General features: G+C 27.8%; 1 protein-coding gene and 1 non-coding gene across 2 annotated transcripts in view; both read right to left on the bottom strand.

Moving 5' to 3' along the window:
• LOC136976464 (tyrosine-protein kinase CSK-like) overlaps positions 1-18,123 on the bottom strand; it is a 57,426-nt gene that overhangs the window by 22,838 nt on the left and 16,465 nt on the right. Inside the window, exons 2-7 of the mRNA XM_067271748.1 lie at positions 10,529-10,628; positions 10,364-10,431; positions 10,162-10,275; positions 2,685-2,785; positions 809-1,028; positions 543-711 (exon numbers count right to left, since the gene is read on the bottom strand). Coding sequence (XP_067127849.1) covers positions 543-711; positions 809-1,028; positions 2,685-2,785; positions 10,162-10,275; positions 10,364-10,390 — 631 coding nt within the window. The 5' untranslated portion in view covers positions 10,391-10,431; positions 10,529-10,628. The remainder of the gene's footprint in view (positions 1-542; positions 712-808; positions 1,029-2,684; positions 2,786-10,161; positions 10,276-10,363; positions 10,432-10,528; positions 10,629-18,123) is intronic.
• Positions 14,774-14,932, bottom strand: LOC136976529 (small nucleolar RNA SNORA79). Its single transcript, XR_010880942.1, has one exon. It is a non-coding gene; the product is annotated as a small nucleolar RNA SNORA79 (small nucleolar RNA).

The following is an 18,123-nucleotide window of genomic DNA, read 5'->3' as shown; positions in this document are numbered from 1 at the left end:
AAAATAAGTTCAGTAATTATTGATTAGATAGCTTAGAAATAAATTTTATTGAACACGTAATTTTATTTATAATTACGTGTTCCAACATTACTTTAAATGTTAATTAAGTAAAGAATGTTTCATGTAGGAGGTGACTTGATTGCACACCTCCTACATGAAACATTCTAATATGAGTTTTGTCATAATTTTCAAATTCCTTGTGTCACCAATTGTCACATTTTTCTTCCCTCCCACCTAAAAAATGTGACATAACTGATGTTAGTAAGATTTGCTTGTAGACAGAAGTAATGTATGTATGCATTTCAACCTGCATATAGTGGTGCATACATATTGCATTTTTACATGCATATGTATGTGCATATATTACAATTTTAACACTTATAAATCTGGCCCTTAACAATTACAGACACTTCCATTGTTTTAAGCTTCATTTTAGTATTCTAGAAATACAGGACTAAATGTACAATAATTACTAATGAAAAAGATATCACAACAAGATCTCCAAATTAAAAATATTATCTATATTATAAAATGTAACTTGCCTCCAAATTCTCCTTTGCCAAGGACCTCTCCTAATTTAAGATCTTGCATTTTTATCACCCAACCAGCCACTTCAAATGCATGAGAATCAACTGAAAATTCTAGACCTCCTTTCTTTGGTACAGATTCTTTTAATTTTGTACATAATCCATCAGCATCTTTTTGATAATGCTATTTAATAATAGTAATAATAATAAAAAATTATTTTTAAAACTTAATATTTAAATGGAAAGATTAGTTTTATAATAAAATTTAATAAATTCATTACCTCAACCAATTGAGATAAATTTTCAAAAAATTCTTCTTCATCAATTGTCAGTTTATTATCTTTATAAATGACTCTATAATGTTCCACTTTATCTTTAAAACATACACACAATGTATAATCTCCTGGAAAGTTTGTACTCTCTCTAACTAAAAATAACCCATCTTCTCTTGGTTTAAGTAAAACTTCTGCATCTTCTCTTGTAATCTTTCCATGAAACCATCTAAAATAAAGACAAATGTTAATTAAGTAAAGTTAAGTAAGTAAAGTAAAGTAAATGTTAAGTAAAAATAAATGTTAATTAAGAACAATTAAAATAATATTTTATAAGTTTATTTATACTTCATGTAATGGTATTTATTAAATTTAAACAAAATTTATTAGCTGCAAGCAATAATTTGAAATTTTTATTATGAGTACAAATTGTAATATTAAAACTGTTAGAATTTAAAACTTGTCAAATTAGCTTCATGAGTTTTAAATCTTAATTTTATGCTTTGCTTTCAAAAATAATTTTTCAAAGTTCTTTATCTTTTTCACTGAAGGTCAATCAACCAATGCAACATTGAATACTTATAAACTATTTGGACACAGCTCCATTTATCCTTTTGAACATTTGCATCTGTAATCATTTCCTAATTTTATATGTTGACTTGAACCAGCTGGTGAAACGTTTCTAAGGATAACTCTGAATAGTAACTAATCATTACTCACATGAATCTTAAGTAATTAATATTCTTTTTTAAAAGTATTTGTTAGTCATTATTCTTTGAATCTATACAACAAAGGGAGAACAACAAAGTTGTTGCTACTAATTTAAAAAAAAAAAAAAAAAGTTAAATTTAAGATTTTATATCAAAATTCATTTCTTTTCACCTGAAAATGACATTCTAGAAATGTCAAAAGTACTTACATAATTTTTTTATGTTTTAATCATTAAAGTTTATTAACACCAATAGAGTGGTCTTAATTTTTATCTGGTAAGTATTATTTATTGATGAAACAATGTTTATGCAAGCAGAACTACAACTTTCGTGTCTAAGTGGATGTAAATCCCCATACAACATCTATCTGATCCTATCAACACCAATTCAAAGTGAACAGGAATCATCAATAATTTTCTCATTGAACCTTACATTTTACCACACACAGAACTTTGGAAGGAAAGTTTGCCAGGAACTTTTTGAGGATGTACCACTTGCAACAAAAGACAGATGTGGTTCCAACATAATGGGGACTGATTCACTTTAGTATCAATGTAAAGAATTTTTTACATCAAACATTTTATCAAGGCTAGATTGGGTGAGGTAGCCTCACATGATCTCCGATTGTCAAACCTATCATCATTTGAATTTTCCTTTAGGATATCTGGAGTATATGGTTTATGAGAATCCTATTGAAACAAAGGAAGAACTAATAGCCTCCATTACTGCAGTTTGCAAGTATAACTAAAGATAACCCATTAGTTTTCAACTGTGTTCAATAATCAATGATCAACAGATGCTAACTATGTGTAGAATCAGGACAATTGTTTGTACATTTATTGCAAACTTTTTTTATATGTATGTCATAGTAATAAAAATGTTTGAATACCTTGTATTACCTCCCAAAAATTGTTATTGTAGTACTGCAACAATACATTAAACAGAAAAATGTTATTAGTGAAAGTTTTTTTGTATCCTTTATTCAATTATTACGTAATGGCTATATATATTACATACTAACTGGATAAAGGACACAAAGAGGAAAACTTTGCATTAATAATATTTTTCTGTTTAATGCACTGTTTCAGTACTACAGGCAACAATTTTTGAGAGGTTTTATTTATATATATAAAATATATGTAAAATCAAATTATTTAAAATGATATTTAACTTACGGCATTGCATTTAGTTTTACTTCAGAACGACGATGGATATAATTAGTAGGTATAAGACCCTCTCGACCATCTATATGACGAGCTCGATACCAATTAGGATCCTAATAATAATAATAATAATTATTACAATTTCAAAACTTGTATGACATGGTGTTATTAATGGAATTTCAATAATTTTAACAAAGTAAAACAAAATTATTTTGATTTTTATTCAAATTTTATATTTTATTACAAATAAATAAATAAATAAATAAATAAATAAATGGATATATATATATATATATATATCTCTTATAACATATCCCTCTTATATCCCTCATATATCTCTCTTATAACCCTCATATATATATCCCTCTTAAGCTATACAAAACAAAGGCCTAATACAAAACATGGGGTCAGGTTCCAGAAGTTAGTAAAGTATACTATTCTTTTTCGTTACTAAGAGAAATATGTTTATTAAAGCAATCGATAATTTATTTCCAATCAACAATTAATTAACAATCACAATTAAAAGTACTGTATTATGCATTAATATTAATTTTAGTTAAACGATGGCATTTTCTTTTTACAAAATATTAGCAACGTTTTCATATTTTTTATTTTTACCATAAAAATTTTTTATAGATGACGAAGTAAAACTATGTTAATTGAAAATTTGTTCTAGCAGGTTGTGTTTGTTCAGTCGAGTGTACCTAGTGACTTTTTCCAGAATTTGTGTTTGAATACAGAATTGTATTCATAAACTTGTACTCAAACATTTACTGAGATACTGCCATACTCGTTCATCATTTTTACAAATGATTACTTATCTATGATTAAAAAACAGTTTAACACAATTTACCTAAAAATGTTTAAATAAACTTTACTAAATATGTAGATTAATCTATAAAAAGAAAACACAGTGACAGTCTTAAGCACTAAAGTCTGAAAGTAATGACAACAAAACCTGGTTGATAGGAAAGTTAGAACAAAGAAGAAAATAAATTGCACTATCAGTTTTCATTAAAGTAAACCTGATGGAAAACACAAAATAATTTGAAAATTTCAATATATCAAAATCCATGCAAAAATTTTAAACCACACACATTTACTTAAATAAAAAAAAAAAAAAAATTGAATAATGAAGTTTACACTTAAAAACTGTGAAATTTTGTATGGAGGATTTCCAAAACTGTTGCATTAGAGAGAAACCAAAAGTCGTGTTGTATGTTGAATATTCCCAATTTTCAAACCATGTTAGAGCAAAACTGCATACAGAAATACAGTTGTACAAGGGATACTTGTATTTTTAAATTCTATTTAACTATAAAGATAAAAATGATTATATTATAATCTAAATAATTCATATATTATATATATATATATTTATTGTATTTATATGTTTATTATACATTTATAATAAACAAATCCTTGCTTTTTGAACAATTCAGTTTAAGAACAAACTTTTAAACTATTTTTTGCCCTGGCTGCCATATGATAACTTGGTTGCCGAACAAGCTACTTGGCAGAGCCGGCCACCAATAGTCAACCTTTCCACACTTCCTATGTCAAAGAAAGTTGGCCTGACCAATCAATGACAGGACTACTGATTCACAAGTTAGTGGGCCCTGAGATCACCTCATGTCATGTTACAAATCATGATGACATTGCTATTTAAATTACTGTATTTACTCATTACAGTATTTACTGTATAAGATGATCTCGCATATAAGACAAGATGTGACTTTAGAAATCAAAATAAAGAAACTTAAATTTATTAATACAATTCTAATTTTATTTTGTTTAATCACAAATAAAATATTATCAAATGCATGCATTAAGGCAAACAACCATGTTTGCCTTAATACATGATGAATGGAAAATAAAACCAAAACATTATAATGTACATGACTGGAAAAAGTTTATTTTTAATGATTCAGAATGTGTTAATATTCTAAAAGTTTAAATGTTCTTGAAACAGTGTTTTTACTGTATATTGAGCACTGAACACAAGAACGTGTTATTTATCAAACACCTGGCTTTTTCCACCTTTATTAGTTTATCAACTAATAAAGGTGGAAAAAGCCAGGTGTTTGATAAATAACATGGTCTTGTGTTCAGTGCTCAATGTGTTAATATACATTAAAAATAACAATTTAACTAATATGAAATAACTACATTTATAATCATTGCTAAGTGACCTGTATTTCATTCATGATTTTATAAATAACAAGGAACTATTTTCTGTGGACAAATGAGATGCAACATGGTTTTTAATTGATGGTAGTAGGATTAAACCAATAAACACGGATATGTGTCTTAATATGTTTACAGTAGGTGCCAACTTATAATAAATAGACTGTAGACCTATAATGGCAGCATGAACTATACACAGTTTACAGAAATTATTGCAAAAATGCTTTGGTTTTAGATCAAAAATCACAGATCTTAAAAAATAAAATAATTTTATTTTGGAACTGGGGTACAAGGACTGGCACCAGTACAATGCATGTGGTAAGAATGAACTCAAGAGGGAGACAGACTATGTGCGGGGACGCACTGAAGTGTTGCCAAGTTGGCCACAATGCAAAGAATCCTTTGCTTGCACATATAGGATGACTTAGGTTTTTGAAGCAGTGAAAAATGAATGAAAACCTCATCTCATACTCAAGTAAATATGGTAAATTTTAATGTGCATGCAGGAAAGATACTATTTTAGTTTTTTCAGTAAGTGCCATATCAAATTAATTAACATTCACGTAATATAAATAGCATTCAAGAATTTGTGTTTAAACATGCTCAAGTTAAATTAAATGTCAAAAATTTATTAATAGTAGGTAGCCAGTTAATTAAAACTAAAAATAATAATTAAAACTCTGGCCTTTAACCAAAACTAAAACTAAAATTATTTATTTAATTAATTTAAAATTAAAATCAAATCAATTGAAACAATATTTTAGAAAGTGTGGATAAAGTACTTGTTTTGGGTCTTGATTGATTTGATTATATTTATCCAGGCAGTCAGAGTTGAGTCTCTATTTATAGCACTTCTTTGTAAAGTGTTAGTTTCAGTTTCAATTGGCAGCAACAGAACATTTTGCATTTAATATATATAATAAATATAGATAAAATAATATTACATTGCCTTTATAGGCATTTTTATGCATGAAATATAGCTGAAAAGATTTTTAAAAAATAATAAAAAGAATTTGTTTTGGTGGTCGGTAATGAATTAATCAACTTTACATTGATTCTTATGTGTAAATTTGTTTCAGTTTTAGATCAAGCTGGTTTTCAAACAACTTTTAGGAATGAATTAAGTTTGAAACCTGAAGTTTGACTGTATTTAGAAATAATTTAGAGATATTTCCCAAAATAAAGAGTCAGAAGTTTATCTTAAGTATATGAACGTTTGATTATATGAATGTTAACTGATTAACTTTCAACTAAAACTTTAGATCTTGGATTGAATATAACTTTAAATTTTAACAGAGAAGTCTATTAAAAATTCTGTTACAAAGAGATTTATATTTAATTATTATTAATTCATTTTAAAATTAAAATAAAATCAATTCCTAAAAGATTGCAATACTCCAAGATGATTTTTGCTTCCTTTGAGCATGGTTGACTGACATGGTTGACAAACACAGTCAGTCAACCATGCTCAAAGGAAGCTATTTTTCCACATAATTGTCTTCTTGATACAAGCAGACATCGTACCATGACACCAGCTTTTGCATACCCATGTCGAAAAACATTGCCACCAGGCCATTCAGCCAACCTTTAACACTGTCAGTGAGTGTTAAAGGTTGGTTGGTATACAGTGTAGACCTTGAAATTTGAGGAAACTCCTCACTGAGCTCAGAAATCACAAACTGATTCACTTTGTCCACCAAATTGTTGGTCATCACACACTTCTTCCCTTGACTGTTTTCATCATGAGCATTGTCATGTCCTTGTTTGAATTTCCTGCACCATTCATGTATTGGATCAATTGGTGTGAGAAAGGTGTCGGTTTGCAATTTCTGAGCTCAGTGAGGAGTTTCCTCAAATTTCAAGGCCCACACTGTATACCGCTGACTGACAGTGTTAAAGGTTGGCTGAATGGCCTGGTGGCAACATTCTTTGACATGGACATACAAAAGCTGGTGTCACGGTACGATGTCTGCCTGTATCGAGAAGACAATTATGTGGAAAAATAGCTCAAGACTGTAACTACCTTTCTACAAATAAAGTGGTTTTGTTCTTCATTCTTGTTTTTTATTCTGGGTCAGTGGAGGTTGAAAAAAATTAACCCTCGTATGAAAAAAGATTATTAAATAAACCATCCAGCAAAGTAACATCAAAGATGGATAAATCCATAGCTCTACTCATCAATAACTCATTGCTGAATTTATGACATACATTAAATTATAATGGGTAGATGCAAAAGTTTCTGGAATTTTCTAGAGTTTCATAGTACAACATTTATTTCAAAAACAAAAATAGTTTATTCAAGAAAATAATTGCAATTACTTTCAAGTACCTTCTGTCAATTGGGAAGGTCATGGATTCCTGTTGAATAAAATTTGGGCTATTTTGACAAAGAACTCAAGTATGATTTTCATCTCACCATCATCAGAGAACTGCATTCCATTCAAGAAGGGCTGCATGAAGCAGAAGAGATGGTAGTCAGATGGTGTAATGTTTGAGCTATACAGGAGGGTGAGAGAGAATCTCCTAGACGAGATCAAGCAGTTTCTGCTGGCTCAATCTTGACTCATGATCTTGTGTTCAGATTGTAAGGAATCCAAACATTGATCTTTTAGACCTTTCCAATGGCAGGTAAGTGACAAACTGCAGTGGAATAGTCACAACCAAGCATTTTGCTCATTTCTCACATGCTCAGACATTGATTGGCTTATTCCAGCTGCCACAGTTTATCATCCAATAGGATAAAAGCCCTTCCTGAGCATAGCTTCATACTGCCCAGCTTTAAATTTACTGAACCGATTGTGGATTGTAGACTTAGAGACAACATTCTGGTCAAACAATTAAACCACACAGTGATAAGATTCAGCTGCTTTTATACCAAATTGATAACTGTAAAGCATACATGCATGAATTTGATCATGAGAAATCATGGCAAATTCATGCAAATTCAGCCTTGGCAAACTTTACATAATTTAAAAAGTTGGTATCATCACAGAGAATTTTCATTTATGAATGTGCCAATACTCTTCATTTACATACCCCAACAAGAAACTTCTAGACACTATCTGTAGGAGAACAATTTCAAATATTCTACAGAAGTGTAGAAAATTCTAGAAATTTTTACATCAATCCAATACATTGATTCCTCATTTGAACCCTCATTTGCAGATAACTTGCATACCATTATATCAGTGTAAAATACATTAAGTTGTAATATTTTAACTTATACCTACACACAGAAGTGAATTTATGTAAACTGGCCAATCTCTATTTATTAATCTAAAATTATAATGGAATAAGTTTTTTCACACCCTCAGAATTTATTATATTTAATATAATACAGTGGAACCTCGCTTAATGAGCATAATTCATTCCAGAGTCGTACTTGTAATGCGAAACACTCGTTAAGTGAAACAATTTTTTCCATAGAAATTAATGTAAAATACGATAATGCGTTCCACGCCGAAAAAAATACTTAAATGTTTTATGTATAATGTTTATTCAAAGAAATTTATACAATAAACACTGTTAAGGAGCGTGAATCATCATCATCTTTTCAAACATCTTTACTACACCCGATACAAGTAAAGCTATCCACTAACCAATGCCGAATATAATCGGGCGAGAAATGGCTATAATATTAATAATTAATAGACAATTTGGCATTAGAGGTAGACGTTAGGTGCCATCTCTTAATAAATTTAATCCGTGCAGACACGTTACCAGTTACGCTACCCAGACCTTCAAGTATTGGGTGTAGTAAAGATGTTTGATTATTTATATACGCCTTGCCGGGGTTTGCGATGGCCAGTTGAGTGCCTTGGGTTGCACATTGTGGATGATGAATTTGTCCACAACCGTCCCCAGCCGGCGTTGTAATAACCGTCGATGGTTATAGCTTATATATGCTGGAAGAGGGGATTGGGCCGAAGGTCTGGGTAGTATAACTGGTAACGTGTCTGCACAGATAGCAGAAGTTGCGGGTTTGAGTCTCGCTTCGGGCCAATTCTTTTCTTCCAGTAATTCTAAATTATTATTTAAATTATTTAATCAATTGTAATTATTAAATTTATTAAGAGATGGTGCCTAACATCTACATCTAATGCCAAATTGTCTATTAATTATTAATATTATAGCCATTTCTCGTCCGATTATATTCAGCTTTGGTTAGTGGATAGCATCATCTTTTCTTCTAGTGCGAAATGAACCAACCTAAAATGAAAATTCAATTTGCAGAAGACAAAAAAGAAATCACAGATAATATGTTTGATAAACACTCCAAACGATATGCCAAATTTTTCGGCTATGTAAAGGCTATAATTAAATAATAGCAATTAATTAATTTGACTAGAGGTAGGCAGTTATGCTTCCATCTTGTATTAAATTTAATAATTATAAATAGTTAATAGTTAATAGTTAAACAGTATCCTAATAAACATAATATGTGTAAACACAAGTTTAGAAAAATATGTGATCACAAGCAACACTAAGATGCTAGCGGAACGAGTGCTAAACACAGACTGATGGAGCATGCGCACAATTCGGGACTTCCCCCTCCTCGTCACTCGTTATGCGAAACATCACTCGTTAAGCGAGGCAAACCTTTACAATTTGTTTTTGCTCATTATGCGAAATACTTGTTGTGCGAGGTGCTTGTTAAGCGAGGTTCCACTGTATATGTTTTATTTATAACTGTAAAAAAAGTGATAGAGAAATTTCAAATATTCCATAATGAATAACCAATTTAATCATAAAACAAAAATATTGTCATTTTCCATCCTAAACGTATCTGATGCTTACTTTCAACAAGGATCAAAAATTAATGTTGAGGTAATGAGGCTTCAGTTTATGCCAGTAAAATGCATGAACCTCTAATATGTAATGTAGTGTGAAAAAATTATTTTACTCAGACTTAAAATTTGTAAATTATTAAATAAACTGTATTATATCAGTGATCAATTTATAGTAACTTAATTGAACTGTTGTTAACATTTTTTTACAATTTATTAAAAAAAAACAGAATTTTAAAATATTTATAAAATCAAAACATACATCCATTATTCCTAATAAACAGTATCCTAATAAAATGTTTCCATTCTATATATCATAATCAAATATGCACTTTCATTTAAATAATTTTGTAATTTTTTTTAATCAAAAACCTGATGAGTTAATAATAAGTTTATTTTTCATTAACATAAACATTAAAAAAAACAAGGTCAACTAAAACTAATTATACGGATAAATGAAGGAAGTAATTATATTTAATTAATGTCTTCAATTAAATGATTAAATTTTTTCTTACCCTAGTAGGAGTAACAATTGTCATTATATCGCCTTTCTGAAATGAGAGATCATCTTCTGAAGAAGGTTTGAAATTGTAACGACCAACAACTTCAGTACCTGGTGGCCAGCCTTGCTAAAATAACAATACAATATAAGTACATATATATATTATAAAATAATAATTGTCTCAAAATAGTATCATTGTTATAAATTATTAATACCCCTCTAGTCATCCTCTCTTGATTCATTCTTTCTTAAATAATAAGATAGACATGGAAGTCATCAACCACTAAAAATACAATATTAAATGTTTTATAAATTATTAAAATTTTAACTTTGTTTTAAAATGCTAAAGTATTGCTTAAAATATTCAACTACAGAATTACCTTCTCAAATTCCAAATAGTAAATAAATTATCACAACTTCTGACATTCTAAATTGGTCTGAGCAAAATGTTTCAATATTTTACTTGCAGAAAGTCATAGCCTACAAAAAAAATTCATTTTCTTATAAATAAGTTTTCATTTAATGAAATCACTATTAATTAAAACATTATAAAACTAAAATATTAGAAAATTTGAATTTTAAATTAAAAAACTAAAGAATAAAAACATTCTATTACTGGATTTCTAAAGATAAAGTTTTCAGCTTATTAAAATTAATAAATATTTATTTATTTTCCAATAAACTGCTGTTTTATTCATTGCAAGTATAGTTGATTTCTGTTATTTAATTAAAAAATATATTATTAAAAATTTTTTAATACATGTAATAAACTTTTAGAATCATGAACATCATGATAATGTTTAAACTAAAATTTATGGAATGCTCTGTAGTCAAACACAATATTTTATACTTTCAATAAAACTACTTGTAGTGTCTGATTTCATTAAATCCTCTTATATGTTTTTCACAAGGCTTAAATTATTTTCAAGAAGTTAACACATACAAAAACAAAAGTTCCAAATGGCTCTATACGATGAAGTCTAGAAGAGAAGTTCAGTAATTAAGAGCACCATGTTAATTATCTACTGTCTGGTATTCTGACATCTAATTTGTTAAGTTATCAAAGCTCCTTGTATTTAACATGTAACAAAATTACAGAAGCATAACTTGATAACATCTTCATCAATAAAATTTTCAAATTAATTAAAATAATTACAGAAAAAAAATATTTATACTGATCTTAAAGTTGAAAATTACAGAATGATAAAATTTTTTAAAAAGACTTCTTATCAGCACGAAAAAAATTATAAAAAAATGTAATTTATTGGACAAGTGTTTTCAATTTTGAATGATATAAAATATCAAAAATAACAAACTTTAATGATTAAATTTTTTGGCAATGTACTAAAGACTATAATCAATTCTACTTCAATTTAATAAATACACTAATGAGAAGAGCAGTCATTCACAACATAGGAACATTTGTTAATTACATAGATTATTTAATCTAACTAATGCAGTATGATTACTTCAGAATAATTGAAGTAAGTTCTGATCAATCATTACAACTTAAATTTTTTTAAAACTTAAAAGTATTTGATTATATAATCAAATAATATATATATTGAAAGTATCTATGTGACATACATATGTGTATGCATGTACAGTAGATACACAAACTAATGTATAACTACATACAAATATATTATAGTAAGACATTTTAAGAAATAAAATGATTTGAAAAATTATAAATAAATAATACATATAAATGCTACATTTAAAAAATTTTATAAGTTCAAAATAAATTATTATATTGCATAAAAAAGTGTTTCAAATAACTTTATCAAGTTATTTATAATTTAAATACATTACATTTATATTTGATGATGTGATTTTCAAATCAATGTGATAATGTTTTATTTAGAGCAAGCATAAATTATAATTTATATTATTCAAATATGTTAAAATATAATTTGATATATATTGTGAAAAATTAAATTTTAAATGCTAGTTATAAGAATGTTTTACATAAAAAAATTTAATATAGAATGCAAAGAAAACTTAATGACAATATAATATAGTTAAAATCTAATCAGTATTTTTTAGATAAGTTTGTTATTGAATGTATAGATGCATAATATGTTCTTGTTTTTTAAGTAAACAGACAAATTTTAAAACAATTTTTCTTATTAAGTACTGAATAATAATTGCATTAAACAAAACTGCAATTTTGCTTAATGCAATTGTTATTCAGTACCAGACCAAGTATCCAGCAAGCTTGAGACCAGAAGTGATCCAGATTTCTGGATTTTCCAGTTTTTTCTAGACACAGGTTAAATATATACTTAAAATATAAAATAAACAAATGGAAAGTAAAGAATGAAATTGCATTTAATACACCATGTGTCAGCAGCCACACTGGAACTGGTGTTGTGTACATGTCAGACAAATACCACAGAAACCAAAACAAAGTGGTCCTGTGGCAAACTACAGCTGTTTCTGGGGGTGGATAATTGGTAAAGTACTATATCCAAAATTAAGATTTTATTTAAAAACTAATTTTGAATTATTATTTGAACTAAATATTCAAAAAAATTTAAAATTTATCAGGAATTTTTTTTTATTTTATGTTTTCAGTTTCTAAAAAATCTTTTATTATTGATACATACTTCATAAAATAATGCAAAACTAAAATAATCCTAGTTTTTCTATAAGTTCAAAGTTAAAAACTGATCTGAAATTAAATGAAAGTAAATTTTTATAAAAATTAAATACCAGAACTTATTGTTTCAGTATCAAATCTTAATTAATTTTAACTATCATTTGTGGAATACACCATTTTATCTTCAAAGTTATCATTATCAATTCTGAGCCAATCAATCAAACAAAATGATCAAAAAATGACAACAATGATAAAAGAATCTAATTTAACAATAACAAAAGTGATAATATGATCTATCTTAGGTGACATATTGAATACGATACAATAAGATCATATCAGGTGATAAAAAAGGATCTAGTACTGAAATGATACAGAATACAATGAGACACCTTTTTTTTTTATCTAGCAATGGCTTTTAAATTTCTGTGCAGTAACATTTTCAGGTGTCTTAAATACCCATCCTCAAGCAAAAACAGTTAATGAATACAGTAAAACAAAAATGTTAGCACAGAAAAAATTAAAAGCCATTGCTGGATGAAAAAAGGCGTCTTGTTATATTATGTTGATGCAGTTTTTGCAATGATGGCCATTGGTGGATTTAGGGATGTGTAGGGTTTAGTTGCACTCTCTTCTGAGGATTTTTCCTGAATAAAGCTGGATATCTCAAGGTAGTAAAAATTTTGTAAGGCATACTGTTTTCTTTCTGCACCCCTCTAAAGATTTCTGGATGTGTTATTGATAGTGGCAGACAAATTTTGGCAGGCAAAAACCATACCAAGTTCTTTGGTCACCTGATAATTTTGTGAAAAATTCATAATCTTATGGTTTTATAACCATAAGAAATCAAAGATAAAATTTTATCACAAAATTTTCTTCAACAATTTAGAAATTCAGAAATGACATTTTTATTAATTCAAAACCACAAGGAAATTGTCAATCATAACTTTATTATGTATAGTGTTCAGGCAAATATTTTATTTATAGATTTTTTCATATCAAAATATTTGAAAAGAAAGGTTTAATAAAAAAGTTAATGTAATTTTTAATCATTAATATCTATTAATAAAAGCTATAACATTCAATTATAAATGTAACAAATAAATATATTAACAACATTCACTAAAATTATCAAACAATTTTTTTTGATTAATAACTTAATTGGTTTAAAATTAATGAGGAGATACATTTAAGTATTATAAAGAAAATGTCTGATCATTATCAGTAATAAATTAATTTACAAAAATTTTTTTATAGAGTTAGCAGACATCTTGATTATTCTTAAAATCTATATTAAAATACTGTTTTATAAGTTGATTATATATTTAAAAATTTTCCTTATTCTAAATAGAACTTAAAATATTTTTTAATAATGAAATAGCAACATTAAAAATGAAATTTAAAATCAGAATGAAACTCCATTTTTACACAAGTGTTTAAAATTAAACCTTATCTAATATTGAATTATTACAGCAATATGAATATATTTATAAAAAAACAAGCAATTATTTATTGTGACATCGTCACAATGCTGGGCTGCAATTTTTAATCATAGTTTTAATTTATTTCATTTAAAATATATGCTCTCCACCTCAAATTAGTAATGGCTTGCCCCTGTACATCATAATTTTCCTTTAACAATAGAGTCATACTGGTCATCTATCTAACCTTTCAGAAGAAAATTTTTTGAATCGAAATAAACATGACTTCCAGTTTGCATCAGAAGTTCATATATAGTTAATCAGGGCCTCCTGCCCAGTTTCCATATCTGGTCTCAGATTTCATCTATATAACTCTGTTCTCAAGATTAAGGAAAGACACACAGATGAACAGATGACAGTGGGAATTTAAAGATCTATAATTTGAAAAAAATTGTAACCCAACAAGAAAAAAGCTAATTATAAATGTCTATATTTGTAAAATTTGACATCTTAAATTTACAAAAAAAATTTTTGTTCTAATTCTACTCCACTAGTATAAATTTTTGTTATATAAAGATTGAATTCATAAAATATTACATTAAATAATTTGTATGGACTTGCAAAACCAGATACTAATAAATAAAAATAAGAATAGTCATAAACTCTCTTATTTCAAATAGATCTGGGTGAAAAAGTCCAATATAATTTCTGATGGTCTAAAATCACATACCAACTCTTTATGGTTAGTGAGGAACATACCATCTGTTAAAACTGTTAGCAAAACTGATAAATTTAAATTTGATAATTGATATATTTTCATAACAACTATGATATACTTACCTATAACTAATACTACTTTTTAATTTATAATTCATATTTTAGTTATATCACTACTACTACTGCTGCAACAACAACAACACTTTCACAAGTCCAACATTTACCCACCCAATCTTTAAAAATTACTCATATTGGATGTATTCATAAATCTAAAATTCTAAGTTTTTAGATATTAATAAAAAGTTATTACATAGTATTGCATTATGCCATTCTAAATATAGATCTATACATACATACATGAAAGATATCGACCATACACAAAAGTGTTTAGCTGGCAGAAAAGAGGGTAAGGGAAAAGGGAGGGAAAGAAGGCAGAAGAGGAGATAGACAGTAGAGAAAAATAGGATCCCTCTGAATGGCGTACACATGGCTACAGTACCCTCTATGTTTGATGTTGGCATGCAGTTTTTATGCTGTACAGCCATAGTCCCCAAGAGTCTAAAAGAAAACCTGAGTGTAGTGAACACCAATAATTGAGTGCCGCCACAAATAGCTAAATGTAAAAATTAGTGCCAAGTGGCTGTTAGTAGGAAGACTTATATCTACTTAATACTAATAAAACTGAATGTGATTGTGAATCTTAATACTACTTAACAGCTAGACAGACAGTGCAAAAAGGAAACGAACACAATGACAAACTAGACAAGACAAACAGGCAAGACCCCAATTTTTTTTAAACATTAACTTACTGACTAAACTAAACTAACCTACCATAACCTAGGACAAACCTAACCAGAGGACTAAAGCTAACAAACCCTAATCTAATTTAACCTAACCTATTATATCCTAATTGGAACCATAGATCTATAACATATACATCTACAACAGGTATACTCTTATATTCATGTCTTCTACTTATAATATCAAATTTGATAACTATACACATTAAAACTATTACTGAAAATATAAACATTCATATTTACTGTGATAGCATGCATACAATGTTATTAACACAAAACATGTCAACAGTCAAATATGAAAAAAAATAATAGTTATTAATTAAAAATTCCAGGACAGTAATTAATACATTACAAAGATTCAAATACTTAGAAGTACCACAACAGTGTCTTCTTTATTTTGAAACATCCTTTACACACTTCGGGAACATATGGTCCTTACAGCAGAGTCAACCTTTTATAGGCTACTTCCCCACCTCAATATGTAAAAATGGTAGTAAAAACTTTTACTATTGTTTTTACATATTTGTCTGTAATTATTAATTTAGTTAAGAGATGGCACCTAACTTCTACCTCTAGTAGCAAATTACTTTGTATTAATTATTGAAACTAGTGGAATTATAGCCAGAATATTTAGGCAATCATTTGGTGATTTGAATGTTTGTAACGTATAATAGTTATTACAACAGCACTGTCTATTTTTTGTTTTTAGAAAAAAAGCATCAATAATAGAAAATAATAAAAACTAAAGACAGAAGACATCAAGGCCGACTTTGACCGAGCACGGATCATTCTCACCACCCCACATCAAGATCACCTTAAAATATTAGAAGCAATAGAAATATTCAAAGCAGAGGGAAAATCCAAAAGTATTAATTATAGAGGAACTGACACTTTCTACTGCATGGCAGGTTCTAATTGATGATAATATTTAAATTATTTTATATTTATTTTATACATGTTTATATTCATTGGAAATGGGAACTGTACGCATTTTGAACGACACAGTTGCTCACGATATTTGAATAAATTTCGGAATGCGTGCGCATTAAGAATACTGAATAGAATACATTCTAAAGAAACTTTAAAATTTAAAGAACAGCTAGCAACGAATTTGGAATGCCTGAAGAAGAGCCCAGAAGGGTCATTGAAAATGTTTGCACCTAAGAAACAATTTACTCTGGTTATTTGGTTTAAGTAAGAAGATTTTTTATAAAAACTAGTGTCTTAAGTGTCGTAAAACTATCTTGCAGGTTTTTTAAATTTAAAAATCTATTCTTCTTCTTCCGTTAATATGTTCTGATTACAGATAGTGAAATATTATCATTAAAAATATATTTTTGCTCATCAATTTAAAGTTTGTATTTTTGTTTAACTTTATAACACAGCACTCAAATACTCAATCTCAATGATCATTTAAAGAATGATAATAGTTCCATGTTATTAAAATATAATAGTCAATAAAATTTATTATACTAGAAATGCTTTTGTACCTCCTAATCATCATCAGATGTTTTTCAATAGAACTTATAAATAAAACAATTAAATTTAAAACATATGCCCAAGTTGATTAAGTGTTAAGTTTTACATCTAACAGTTCAGGGTATAAATCTGTTCGAGCATTAATTTTTTGACAGCTGGATAGCTGAGGCAATTAAGGTACCAGCTTACTGTTCTGAGGATCCAGGATTGAATCTAGGTGAAGAATTTTTCATGGGTGATAAATCCCACAGATGTCAGGCTCTGTGCCTCACCATCTGGCTGTTTCCATTGTAAATTGACCAAATGGATAAAAAACCACAATGGATAAAAAAAACTCATTGCTCAACAGGGGAGAAATATATTTTATTTTTGGCTCTATGTTAGTTTAAATATCATTGTGTTTTTAAATTTAAACTCAAGATAGTGGAGAGTAAATTATATTTAAAAGTTTAAATAATTATATAATTACTAAATACAATAATTTATTCTGTTTTGTTTTAAATCTAGGTTTGGAGAAATTGAGTTTCTGATTATCATATATTCAAATGGATTAATTATTAATAATAATGATAGCAATATATATGAAATATCAATTTATCATGAAAAATTACTTAAAACATAATTTACATATTTTCAACAATATCTAGTTTACATATTAGATTATTTATCCAAACCTGATAACCATATTTGATCAGAAGAGGTGAATTACCCAAAGATCTGATAATACAATTATTTGGTTTTGGATAACTAAGGTAATTGTCAACTATTTGATTCTGAAATTGGTAAAACACAATGAATTAGTTTAATCCATTGGCAAACCAATAAAATTATCTACCAAGCTAGTTTTATCAGTGGTTTCAGAATTTTTCAAGGCATTGTCAGAATACCAAATTAAAAACTTATTGCATGTAACTTAGTATATATACATTTTTCAAAATTAATAATAAAAACAAAAATAA

This window comes from Centruroides vittatus, unplaced genomic scaffold (assembly GCF_030686945.1).
Source record: "Centruroides vittatus isolate TY-2023 unplaced genomic scaffold, ASM3068694v2 contig_400, whole genome shotgun sequence".
Classification (NCBI taxonomy): domain Eukaryota; kingdom Metazoa; phylum Arthropoda; class Arachnida; order Scorpiones; family Buthidae; genus Centruroides; species Centruroides vittatus.
The sequence above is the reverse complement of the archived record's forward strand: the minus strand, read 5'-3'. Positions and strand labels throughout refer to the sequence as shown.